Genomic DNA, 14,644 nt, shown 5'->3' on the forward strand with positions numbered 1-14,644 from the left:
AACACCATATTGGCTTGGTAGTGCTCAATCCTAAAATGTATCAACAGAGTTGTATTTCTGTGGGGATGGTAGAGAAAGGCATTGTGTGGAAATACAAATAAGAACAATAAACATTTATTGGGAGGCACTTGCCAGGCTCAGAACTTCATATAGGCTATCCCAATGAATTCCATTACAACATGCAGGAATCTGAGGCTCAGAGTCATTTTCCTTTGGGAATGAAACCCAAGTCATCTGGCATCAGAGACCATTGTTTTAGCCATCATCTTTATTGGGAATAATAAGATGTAGGTGTGTTGATTTTTATCTAAAATTCCTGGCTGGGTGAATAAATTTTAACTTCATGATCTTGAGACTGATTTTAGTGGGTTGTATTGAAAGAGGTGACATCTGTAACAAGTTTTCTTAGTCCCATTATTCCAGAATCTGAAACCCAATGATACCCACCAGACTTAGAATCACAAAGTAGAGTCTTCTGGTCATCCATGAAACATTTTTATGTATGAGGAAATTACAATGCTTTACTACAGAGATTAGTGATTCCTATTTTCCTCGTAACAAAACTCTCACGTAGACAATGTTGTTATTTATTTTTTGGAAACAAACACCCTGTCCCTCCCAGCTAGTGCATAGCAGAACTCACATCCTCTGCTTCCTATTACACAGTATTTTCTATTACATAAGAAAACTAAACAGTAAAGTAGATGAAAGGTAACAAGTTAAGGAAAATAATAGCGACTCAATCTTTGTAAGAAGCTTTATTTTATTTACCCAAAGCCTTGGGATTACTTGGTAAAGTGTTGTGTACTATGGAGTCTTTAAAAAACAAATATCTAATCCCCATATAATAATTAAGTACCTAGGTCAGATCTACAAACTGCTGTGGGAATTTTAACCATATATAGAAAGAAGCAAGATCAATATTAAGACATTTCTAGTCTAAAAGTGGGTTTCTCATGGTTAACCAGGGTATACATGTATAGAAGATTCTGAGTAGCCACAGAACTTAGAGAAGTCGTAACCTGCTAATTACCAGATTCTCAGAGAAATAGGACACCATGACTGTCAGCCAAAGTGCTAAAAACATAAAATACAATGTTAGTCCAAAAGTGTAAATAATATTGCAAAAGTAGAACCTGCCTTTGTTCTTTCTATACATCTATGATAAGAACTCAATGTTTTCATTAAAACAATCAAAATAGGCAATGTGGGAAAAGTGGAATGAATGAGATCAATGTAGAAACTTAGAAATGGTCAGGAAAAAAATTAGAAAGCAAATAGAAGAACTCATTGGCTCAGAGACCTAAGGCTAAAATATATAATCAAGCTCATTTCTGAGGAAACTACTTATTCTGTATTTATAGTAAGTGTTAATAGCAACAAGTCTAGTGCTTCAGTTTAGGAAGAGTTAAAAACATAATGGAATTAGCTAAATTTGCTTGTTTTAAAAAATACCTACAATTTCTTCCTCAAAGTTTTCCTTTGTACTTTTCCCATTATAATGTAGAACATTTACTGAACAAACACCAATTTGAGCTAAAATGATATTAGGTATTGATGATCTACCTATTTTCAGCCCAAGGACTAAGTAATTTTCTGCATTCACATTTTCATCATTTTAATGAAATTGAGGCAATATGCTGAAATGGTATTTTCTTAGATTGTATTAAGGTTTATATACTCTAGATTTTTCACATGCACTATGTCATATATTTTCCCGTAAATCATATATATTATAAACATGCAGATATATTCATATTTTTACTGCTAACAGCATACTGCGGATTTAAAAAATAAATTCTATTATGTTTCTTGACCTTTTCAAAGTTATCTTATTCTAACACCAGCAACAGCATCATAGAACAGAGCTTGTCTGCATTTATATAGTTTTGTTATTAACCTTGAAAGTTTATATCATAACTCTGTCAACTTAGTACTTAAAGGGTTTATCTCCACTTGTGCATCTGGTTCTCAGTACAAGATATGGATTTGCTTATTCTAACCATATTTATATTACTATATAAAATACTGAAGGCTGCCTTGCTATAAAGTTATTCAAATGGTATCATTTCTGTACAACAGTAAAGATACTGCTTTCTAAGCCAAAATTCAGTATTTTTGATAACCAGATGAAATAGTTTCATTTAGGCGACTATAGTACCATTTAGTAAATAACTCCCTAAATATACTGATTAGTATATTTTTTAAACAGGGAGATTTATTTGGCAATATTTCACTTGGGACAAAACAGAACTGAATGTGATGAAACTTCTTAAGTCTTCCGTGTCTAACGTTGCCTAAGAAAAATTTAGATACAAGAAAAGTTTGACAATAAATGTCTCACAAAAAATACAACGAATTTTTAATCAATTCCAGCTTTGAAGGATTTTTCAGAAACTAACAGGCCTTTTTGTTTGTATGAGAAGATACTTTCAGATGGCCAACAAGTGCTTCTAGGTATGTTGTGTGCTATACAAAGTTTTTATCATCTGCTGATAGATGTTAGACTTTCATTAAAGACAGCCTTTTATCATGTTAGACCTAATCAATCATCAATATATTTTCATAAGGGCTTGGATCACATTCTGACCACACTCTTACACACTTTACATTACTTTGCACATCACAGTTATGTTGCAAATGTCTAATGTAACTCATGTGTACTATTAAGGTTATTTATCTATGGTCATCCTTTCTGGGTCAAGCCATTCACTATTGAAACCCTGGTTCAAATATTCCTCTGGAAATGACCAAATTCTCAATTACAAGTGCAAGTAAATACTTGCATTGGATTTGTCATTGTTTATAATTATACCACCAGTGTGTAAATAAATGATTGAATAAATGACTTGATCACTTTATTAGTGAGTGAATTGGTGTTAGTTTGGCACTTTCCAAAGTTTGGTCAATGAAAAACTAGCCCTGGAAGATGCTAGTTTCAATAACAGGCAAAATCAGTTTAGGAACTGATGCACATTCTAGTTCCTTACATCTTAAAATACTAAAGACTCTGAGATACAGAAAATAGAGAAACACGTTTTAATTTAAAAAAACAACAACAATGTTTTAAAACTTTACCTACCATGGGGATGGGCACTGTTGTCACCATATTCTACATATACATGAATAGTCATTAAGAGAGAGCTCTCTCCAGCCCTGGCCGGCATTGCTCGATGGTTAGAGCATCAGTCTGCACACCAAAGGATCAAAGGTTAATTCCTGGTCAAGGGCACATACCGGGGTTGCAGGTTCCCTTCTCTGGTCAGGGTGCCTGTGGGAGGCAAACAATTGATGTGGCCCTCTCACATCGATGTTTCTCTCTCTCTCTCTCTCTCTCTCTCCCTTTCCCTTCCACTCTCCCAAAAATCAACGGAAAAAATATCCTCCAGTAAGGATTAACACATGCACACACAAAAAATAACTCTCTAAATTAAAGATCTATGATATTTCTACAAAAAAGCTGAATATTAATTTTGTTTTAAGGCACTACATCAAGTTTTCTAACACTTGAATTATTTTGGGATGATTTATTTAGTTTAAAGATCTTCAGTCATTTAAGTGAACAAAATTTTATATATTTTTTAAATTACAAATTAATTAGTAAAATAGGAAAATATCACATATTCACATTGGCCTCACCTTTATATGTCACTGAAAAAGTCACAAATTCAACTTTGAGCTTTCATACGATATTTTTACTTTATAAAAATAGCAAGTTTTAAAAATACATGCTTTAAAGTTCCTACCATGATAGGATTTTTATGCAAAGTGCTTTCTTTCTTTAAAGTAAAAATATTCTAATTTCTTCATATATAAGCATCTTAAAGAGCAATGGTATGAATGGCAATAAGATTAGGATATGATTCTTATATGATATTTTAACAAAATTAAAATTATAAATTCCTCCCAAAATGAACATCATAGCTAAGATGCTGACATAAATCTATTCAGATTAGTAATACTTTTGTAATCAATGATACTAGAAATATTTATAAAAGTGTCACTTCTAAATTTTAGAAACGTGTACCTTCCAGCAAAGTAAGGAATTGATACCAATTTTGTTTACTCAACCTGACTTTAATAGCAGGTAAAGCTATCCCCATAGTGCTATTGCTGTCTGTACAGCAGAAGAAAATTACTGTGAAAATATATTCCATCACCCTGAATGCTTCATTGAGAGCCTATCTTTTACTTCTAAAAACTGTGTGTGTGTGTGCGTAAAACAGAAATAACCATTTGATGACATATCGCAGCTTTCTTATGTTAAACATTTTTTATTATAGTATCATATCAGAGTAATTGAAATAAGTTCACCATACAGATAGCACATGCTGAAGCATGGCAAGGCCATACTAATTGCACATTTTGTAGACATTTCAAGCATATTTTCTGTAACAGCATTTGCATTCATATACAGGTAGTAAAGCACATGAGGATAATTTGAGTCATGATTCATGGTAGCAAATGTATAGCTTTCAAGTTAATCTTCAAGCCCAGAATCTTCAGCAAAGCTATGAATATTCGATGTGTAGAAAGTACATTTGTTCCTGTATGAACTGGCCAGCTCAAGACCAAGAACTGTCGTTGTTAGCCTTTGAAAGAGAAATATCAGCATTATCTGATTACTTTTGTAAGGTAAGTTTTCTTACTAATTTAGAAAATATTGGTCTATTGAATGACTTTATCAGCAGTTTTTAAGTTAGTTGGTGGGAGAAATAAAAGCTTTATTTCGCAATTCTTGGATAATACAGCCCAGTTAATGCAGAATGTGTTACCTGAATAGTTTCCTTCAATATGCCATATACTCATTTATGACAAAGCAAACACACACGCACACACACACACACACACACGCACACGCGATAGCAATCTCAAAGTGTGAAATAAGTTTCAATATACCAATTTTTGGTTTCAAGACTATAGCTATTAACCTTGGCTCACATGGATCCAGACAATTAATGCTTTGTAGGCCTAGAGACTTCAACCTGATTCCTAAAAATCTCAGCAAACTGAACTAGATCCAATGACACATTATCTTTTATTGTCACTGAGGATTTTTCTTTTCTTGTCTTTATCCATACTAAGGTCAAAACCTCAAAGAGAACTTAAAGTTTAAGAAAAGAAGAAAAAGAAATAAGGAAGGGAGGGAGGAAGAACAGTGTAAGGAATAAAATTTTGATCATTAATATATTTCTAAATTTTAAATCTATTCAAAAGTAATATTAGCCCAAAATATGTAGATAACTAATTCAGTTATTGAAAAAATATAATCTCTCAATTTAAAGAGGAAAGCAAATTTTCAAGTCACAGAAACACATTAATTGTGGTCACACTTTTTATTGTTTAACCCTTATAATCAAATTAACTAAGATTCAAAATGTAAATCAGCAGTAGAAAATAGAACAGAAAAGTATTTTGTCATTCTTCTCCAGGTATCTGCTATTATATTTTAAAGAATACATTTTGAATGAATCCTTGCTTTATAGAAAAGTAGAAATAATAGTGTTTATACAACTATTAATTTTTGGTACTTCTTAAAAGGTCATGTAATGTGTATGTTTAGACTTCAAGAGAATTTTTAAACAAAATGGCTTCAACAGACTAAAGAAAAAAACATTTGGATTAATTTACATGAAAACATCTGAAATTTCCATTCGGATAACAAAATTCTGCAATCATGCACTTTCCAAATTAAAAAGAATGAGGATGAAATATTTTTATTGATGTCTGGAACCCACTGTCATCTAGCTATACAGAAGGCTGGGGTTATTTGTTTGAGTTTGGTTCATTTTAATTTCAGGGAAGAGGAATTAATAGAAACTTTTTGTATTTAAATCTACAAAAATGTGTATAGATCTTTGCATCTTATAACCAGTGTTATTTAACCATGTTATAATCAGAGGCTACTGCTGCCATTACCATATTTGATTCTGTTATAACTTCATTTTTATACATACAAGGTAAATAAATGCTATAAAATAAAATTTGTTTTACTAGTAAAAATAATCATAATGATTTCCTCCAACAGATTGCAAATGGCAACTAATCTACAATGCTGGATTATGCAAATGAAAACTAATCTGAATATAAAACTGTGTTCATAAGTGATTTAAAATAAAAAGGTTGCTTTTTATACAATTCTGGAAATCATTCCAATCATATACATTTCTGGAAAGCATTTTCAATCCTAGATTTACAGAACGATCATGGATATTTTCTTAATAACAGAATAAAAATATGTTTTCATCATAAGTAAATAAAATTCCCTATTAGAAACTCCTGGTAAAATTGAGTAGTTTCTGGATTTTTCAGATTCAGTTATTTTCTCTCCTAGAAGAGAGTGTCAGACCCATACTATCATTTATACTGATATGTTTAACCCCATTAATAAAAAAAAATTATAATAAACACTATGGAGTATGTTTTACCTCTAAAACATTTCTATGGCCTCTACAGACTTCCACGGCTTTTTACCGTATATTCTCTTCTTAGTTTCTCAAAAGGGAATAAAAGGACAGCAATCATAGACCACTGCATACAGGTGGTACATATAAATAATGAGTACGTGGTTTTTTCACAACTTCATATCAAACTAGATCAATATAAATAGGCAAATGTGGGCAATGAAATTCTAGTGCTCAAAAAAGGACTTAAGTAGCTATCGAAATGAAATTTATTCATCAGTTAGTTGGGTCATTTCATATATTAAATTTACTCTGAGTTTTAAAAATTCTACGTGTGTGTGTTTCCTAGGGGGAGAGGGTACATCTCCATGTTCTTTTTTTGTCTTAAATAAAAATTGCACTCCTGTGCAACTGAGGACAAAAGTTCCAAAGCACTGGCTCTAGCAAATTAACCATTTTTACTTAAACCAATGCAAGTGAGCGGCCAACAAACTGTTTTGATATTATATACCAGACACCTGAAATTGTGTCTCATTCATGGACAAATCATGAATTTAAAAGCGAAATGACTAAAAATACTCCTGGAAAACACCTACTTGGTGATTATTCTTATAATGATTTTGTAATATCCCTATTTTTGCATTATTTATTCTAAGAAATCTATAACACATGTTTAAGAATTTACAAAATTGAGTCATAAACACTCAGGGTTACACAGTGATTTCCTTCATCCTAACATCCTTATTCTCTTTTTTCCACAAGGATAATAAAAAAAATTCTTCTTTGGGATACATCTAGCAAGAAAAAGTTCTATTGGAATATGGATGTTAGGTAGTCATAAGCAATGAAGTAGCTAGCAATAATTCCAAGAACAGACTACTTTAGTCTAACCCAGTCGTAAAATATGGCTTTAAAAGCAAAGTATATCTAACTTACAACTTGGGGTTGCCAATTATCCAGCTTGTGAATTAAAACAGGCTAGTTTGCCTCTCTCAGTTCTCCTTCTGCTTTGGGCCATTTCTTGATTTACTGGAATTAGCTTTTAGGATAATAAAAGGAGGTAAAACACTCATGAATTTTGTAAATAATTAGTGTCTGTGAGAAAATAAAACTTTGGGGGGAAGTTTAAACAAACTTCTAAAAGGTGAATATTGCAATTTCTAAGGATCTACATATCAATGATAGTGTTTATATTTTCATGGAAAACTGAAAGCTCACTCATTGTTTTTGAAACTCTAAGCAAGAAATGGAAGCTGCTATGAAACTTATGCATAATAACTTTGAACTAGAAGAAACTTCATACTTTACTTTTATTTGATTCTTAAGGGTACACCACAACTAATAATATCCAGTAATCAGAATCCTCCATTTGCAACATTTTGATTATTTTCTATGGTGCAATGTGAAACTGTGTTAGACTTTGCAATGTAATTTGGTCTCAACATTGAAAGACGTATAAAATAAGTGTGACGCATTAACATTGAAATGAGTTTCAAAGGTCAACTCTTCTACTGCTGAAGAACAGGAAAAAAATGTTTTGGACTGTGTATACACATTGGAGATATACATTCCAAATAAAAATGAGTGGTATGAGATAACAAAAATCATCTGAAAAGATTTTTGTCATTATCATCATTTTCTATTTCTTTATGTAACTCCCAATAAAAAGTGAAAATAAAAGATAGTTTGTTTTGTTTATTCTTACCCCACTGGATTGTCTTCCATTTTAGATCAGAATATGGTCTCACTAGATCCTTACTGAAAATTTATATTATAATAAGTGGCTAAATTTCCACATAGAGGAATCAAAATATTGAAGAATCAAGTTGGAATTTTTATAGTATTTTACAGTGTGCTATAGTCATGATAAACCCGTTTTATACTTAATCCTATCATCAAAGCAACACCAGGCTTCTAATTTTTCCTCATTTTATATGGCTACTATATATGTAAGAGAATAAGGTATTATACTACTAGAGCTTATTCAAGTTAAAGACATATTATCTAGAAAATAATTTAACACTGTAGTGAGATCTTCAAGATCAGTTCTGTTTCATATTCTCTGCAGCAAAAATACCATTTCTAGTAGGAAGGTATTAATTATAAACCTAGCAAATTCTAAACATTCACGTATTGTGTAAACAATATTAACATGGTTTATTACATTTCCAGAAAGGTTAAGTCTTCTATCCAAGTTTTCTAATTCTTTTATATAATAAATATATTATTTGAGTGCATGTGTGCATATATTTCACACATATATATGTCATATATACATAAAACAGCACTTAACGGTTGCTTTCTTTGCATGTTTACATTAGGGGCAATGAATTGCTATTATGCATAACCCATGGCAATCTTCCCTTCTGTTTCACAAATGGCCGTATCGGGATGTAAACAAAACATTGGAGCGAGTCATTCCAGGTGAACTGTATTTCAAGTTGTAGACTGGTGATCTCATGAAGAATTGTGTACTTCCTGGTAGTAAATACCTAAAAATAATAGTTAAAAATTAGACTTTTACAAGCAAATTAGTATTAACATCTCTCACTGACGTGTTAGGTGGCTCGTAATTTACATATCCTACATGAAAAATTATACTATAAAAACTATGCATTCCACATAAAAAGATTTCTTCTCTCATCCTGAAGAGGGGAAGTGGGGAGAGGGTCATAAAGCTTCACCCAAAAGGCTGATGATAGAAGCAACATATGATCTTAGCATCCCAAGACATCCCATGAAGAACCAGCACTCACATGCGAGAAAACTATTTATGTGGCTCATGTTAATTTGAAATTCATCCTTAATCTTTGTAAATAATGTGTGGAACCAGTCAACTATTTCTTAAAAACATGTGTTATGAACCATAGCCAGTTTGGCTCAGTGGATAGAGCATTGGCCTGTGGACTGAAAGGTCCTGGATTCGATTCTGGTCAAGGGCACATACCTTGGTTGCAGGCTCCTCCCTGGCCACAGCCCTGGTCAGGGTTCGTGCAGGAGGCAACCAATCAATGTGTTTCTCTCACATCGATATTTCTCTCAGTCTTTCCCTTTCTCTTCCACTCTCTCTAAAAATCAATGGAAAAATATCCGCAGGTGAGGATTAAAAAATAAAAAGAAAATGTGATATGAGAATCTGGCTAGCCACAATACCAAAAATTATTGGTTTCAAGGATATTGGAACCATTGATTATAATTTAATAATAATTAATTGATGTATTATGACTATAGGTAATCTAAAAGTAAAAATTGAAGATTAACATTCATAACTAGATTATAAATCTTATATTTCTAACCACAAAGTGTTTATGATTACAGAATATCAAAAATAATCATCATTACAAATCATATGCAATCTCTGCAGCCAAATGTATTTCAGAATACATGAATTTTGCAGAATTTTAGGACAATATAGTGTATATACTATATACAGGGTGTGGTGGAAGTAGTTTTACAGTTGTTCATATGGAAAATAATACAATAATTAATAAATAATAATACAGGAATAAATTGTGTTTCACATACAACTCTAAAGCTACTTTTGCCCCACCCTGTATACCATCTCCATCAGGGCTTTGAGGCAGCATCTTGTAAACAAGCCACTGATATTTCTGTAGTGAAATGTGTAAATATTCACAATAAATCAGAGGAATACTATAAATAATTTAATGCCAATTCAGTTCAGATTTGCCAATAAATAGGTTACTTTTTTGTTTGTTTTCAGAGATTTGGGATTAACAATTACAAATAAGAGTGTGCACCTGTACAATATGTTTTATTCTGGAGAAACTCTGATTAGCATTAGGCCAGCCCAATCTATATGTCTAGAGAGAAATGAACTAGGAAATCCACGTGAACAAATGCAAATCAACATCACTACTAAAAGTGTAAGTCCCGGTGATGAGAAGGACATGTTATAAAGCGGGGTTGGGGAACGTCCAGCCTGTGGACCATGTAAGGCCCACAAAATCATTTGGTCTGGCCCTGCCAAAGCATTAGAGGAGAGTTAATTGAATTTTTGACCAAATATTGCCAGCTAATTTTTAAGTTGATAATTGTGTCTGGCCCACGAATGATGTTATATACAAAGGGCCCTTGGCAGAAAAAAGTTTCCCCACACCTGCTATAAAGTCTGAACAAAGACATCCATGAGGAATTTTTAAGAGCAAAAGTAGCTATAGATTTTTAATTAGCAGTGGTCTTGAGAAAATAAACAATGGTAGAGCATCAAATCATTTATTTTATTTTCTTCACTTGACATTAGAACCTTCCAGCAACAGCATAAAACTTCCATAGGTATATGAAGAAATTGAAAGCTAAGAGTACTATCAATTACCTATTCTATATTAAATAATGTTGATAACCACTATACCTGTATATCAACGGAAAATTTCATTCATAGCTGTGTGATATGAATTTTGTAAAAGAATATAAACTCACTAGAGGCCCGATGCACAAAATTCGTGCAAGGGGCTCGGCCCTCGCAGCCACGGCTTCGTCCGGAAGGTCATTCGGCTGTCCAGTCTAATTAGCATATTATGCTTTTATTATTATAGATTATGAACTGTATACAGCATTAGATTAAAATGGAAGAATTCTCCATAATATTCACAAACTTCATTTTAGTATAAATTATCTAATAATATCCCCTAAATCTACTACCTAATATCACAAGCTATAAATAATTGCTCAAATCATTAAGTTAATAAAGCAGTAAAATAATATTCAACAAACCAAATTAAATCAAAATTGCACAATGGGTGATAAATAATAAAACAACTGATTTCTCACATCACAAATTATACAAATTATTTTCTTAATATCACATGGGTAATTTATATGGATTAATTATTATGTCAAGAGCTAGTGGAGTCACAATGATTAATCTGATATCTTCTTTCATGAAAAAGGTACACTTTCTATCTAGGACAAAGGTGAAAAAAAGTGTTTGATCAAAATCTACTATATGTATTAGTTGAGGGTTATTTTATCTTCTATTGAAAATGCATTCTGATTACATTGATAATTATCAGAGTAAACAGTAACTTCTACCAACCTTCTTTTGAAGAATTTCCAAATAATAGGTAATATTGACATTACAATAACATCACAAATCCTTTTGAGTTAAAGATCTCTCCATTTCACAGATGAAAAATAAACACACAAAGTACTGGTTACAGCTAACTTATACTATCTTATTTAACACTATTAAATACTGAAATAGTGTTTTCTATGTGCCCACTACTATTATAATTGTTTTACAATATTAACCCAGTTCCCATCACAATTCTATTTGTAGATATTATTGTAGGTTCTATTTTATAGATAATACACTAAAGCACTCCGGGGTCAAATGGCTTGCCCACAGTCACACAGCTAGTAAGTGGTGGAGCCAGGATTAAAATCCACGTGAGCTAGCTCCAGAATCAGTACTCCCAGCAACTATATTATATTGTAATTTCTCTCTATGAATCCCAATTTTAAATCTAATGGCTGCAATGATTATGCTCCTTTTTCCAGAAATATGAAATATAACCTAGAAAATAGAAAACTAGTACACATCCACAAACCTAAACTTTTTTAAAAAATATTTTTTATTGATTTCAGAGGGGAAGAAAAAGGGATATAGAGAGAGAAACATCAACTATGAGAGAATCACTGATCAGTTGCCTCCTGCACACCCCCTATTGGTGATCGAGCTGCAACCCAGGCATGTGCCCTCACAGGGAACCAAACCGTGGTCTCCTGGCTCATAGGTCGATGCTCAACCACTGAGCCACACCAGCCATACTAAGCTTTTTAATAGAAGCAAAAAGATGCTAAAATGAAACTTTTTAAGAAAAAAGAGGTCAGTATTAACTCAAAAAGACATATGAAATTACACTGGCAGAAACTCTTTGCTTCCCTAAAGCAAATGCTGTGGAATATTTTAAAGCATTATAGGGAAACACTGGATTATTTGCCTTAATATCACCATTAATGTCTCTTGGGAGATCCCACACTAACTGAACTTCCAAGATTATATTTTAAATATTCTTTGTAATGAAGTTAAATAATAAAGTTTATTTTTTAACAGAAAGAATATCTCTATGAAGTAGATTTATAGACTATATCTAAAGAGTCGGTGTTAAAGCAGCAAAAATGTGAAAGGTTTACAGCTTTATTTTTATTCTAATTTACTCTTGATGTACAAAAATATCTAACTTGTAGCTAATTTGCACCAAGGAGAAATACCTCATGCTACCCTACTTGCTTCACATACATATCCTAACTCATCTCTGAGGCTAAGTCTGCACACCTTCACAAATCCAGCATGTAGACATAAAATATACAATTATCTAATTCTTGCTTGATGTAGAATTGGTCAGTCTGTCATGTACCAACTTATTGCTGACCATGGACGATCTCTGGAACACAAAGCTATTTCTTCTTTTTTTTAAAAATTGATTTTAGAGAGAGAGGAAGGGAGGGAGATATAAACATCGATTTGTTGTTCTACCAATTCATGCATTCATTGGTTGCTTCTTGTATGTGCCCTGACCGGAGATCAAACCCGCAACCTTGGTGTATGGGGATGGTGCTCTAACCAACTGAGGCATTTCAAGACTGGTAGCCTTGAATATTTAAGCTACACCACCCTTCTAAGATTTTCCTGGAGTAAGAACAGGATCCATGAAACCCCCAGAATAAACTCAGCTTTTTGGTTTGGGATGACAAGGTAAAGTTCATCATAATATTTATCCTGTGTGTGTGGGTTTTTTTTAAAATTTTTTAATGTGGTAAAATATATATAAGATGAAACACTATTTTTACTAAGTATACAATTCAGTGAATTAAGTGTATTCACAATGGTTGTGTAATCATCACTACTATTCAGTTCAGAACTTTTTCTTCATCCCAAACAGAAACTGTACCCATTAAACACTAAATCCCCATTCCTCTTCCTTCCAGGTCGTGGTAACGTCCACTCTGCTTTCTGTCTCTATGAATTTGTCTATTCTACATACCTCATTCAGGTAGAATCACATTATATTTGGTCCTTCATGGCTTACCTCACTTAGCATGCTTTTGAGGTTTCTCCCCATTGTAGCATGTATCAGAATTCCATTCCTTCTTATACAGGCTGAATAATATTCCATTGTATGTATCTACTACATTTTATTTATCCATTCTTCTATTGATGGACACTTGGCTTGTTTCACCTTTTGGTCATTATGAATAATGTTGCTATGAACATCTGTTTAAGTCCTTGTTTTCAATTTCTTGAGGTATATACTTAGGAGTAGAATTGCTAGGGCATGTGGTAATTCTATATTTAACTTTTTTAGGAATGCATAATTACTTTCCATAGCTGCCACACCATTGTGAACCAGCAATGCATGAGGGTTCTAACTTCTCAATATCCTCACCAACACTTACTATTTTGCATTTTTTTATAATAGCCAGCCTAGTGGGCATGCATTGTCCTGTAGTTTTAACTTTGATTTTTGGAGGGAAGCCCTACTTTCAAGTCCCACCTCTGCCATATACTAGCAATGTGGACTTGGATAAGCCATTTAGCCTCTCTGGCCTCAGTTTTCTCATCTGTGAAGAGAGTCCAATAGTTTCTGCCTTGCCTGATTCATGGAGTGTGGAGCCAATGAAATAATGCACATGGGTGAAATATTTAATATGTATTGTGAACATAGCCTCACTAGCAAGACTATCCCTGTTCTGAGACAGATGTATCAAGCTGTCTTAGCCTGAGGCCATAATGGTACCATCTATTTAACTCAATTTTTAAAATGTTTTCATTGTAAAGTATAACACGTTCAAAATGTGCATAAAATTTAAATGTCCAGTTTAATGAATATTATGAAGTGATTACTTGAATAGCTGCTAAACAGGTTAAATAATTGAACATTCCTAATACCGCAGAGCCCTGTATTATAGCACCCACCCTCCCCATAAAGTTACCCACTATCCAGACTTTTATGGTAATTGCTTCCTTTTTCCCCCAAGTACACATTCCAGAAACACCATAATTTAGTTGTCCCTGTTTTTTTTTATTTTAAATAAATGGAACAAAGTATGTATTCCTTTGAGTCTGGCTTCTTTTACTCAACTTTATGTTTGAGACTCACCCATGTTGCTATGTGCACATGCAGTTTGTTCATTTTCAATGTGTATTATATTCCATTGTGTGAATATTACAAAAATGTGTCCATTCTTCTATGAATAGATATTCGGGTTGCTTAAAA

The 14,644-nt window shown here is 32.8% G+C and overlaps 1 protein-coding gene across 3 annotated transcripts in view; it reads right to left on the bottom strand.

Moving 5' to 3' along the window:
• Positions 1 to 5,325: 5,325 nt before the first annotated feature.
• Positions 5,326 to 14,644, bottom strand: part of TTLL7 (tubulin tyrosine ligase like 7) — a 145,026-nt gene continuing 135,707 nt past the window's right edge. For 2 of the 3 annotated variants that reach the window (XM_080656222.1, XM_080656223.1), the window contains one exon: positions 5,326 to 8,896. In XM_080656222.1, coding sequence (XP_080512348.1) covers positions 8,776 to 8,896 — 121 coding nt within the window. In that variant the 3' untranslated portion in view covers positions 5,326 to 8,775. The remainder of the gene's footprint in view (positions 8,897 to 14,644) is intronic. The other variant, XM_080656224.1, reaches the window with a different exon arrangement.

The sequence above is a fragment of the Plecotus auritus genome, assembly GCF_963455305.1.
Source record: "Plecotus auritus genome assembly, chromosome: 2".
NCBI lineage: Eukaryota > Metazoa > Chordata > Mammalia > Chiroptera > Vespertilionidae > Plecotus > Plecotus auritus.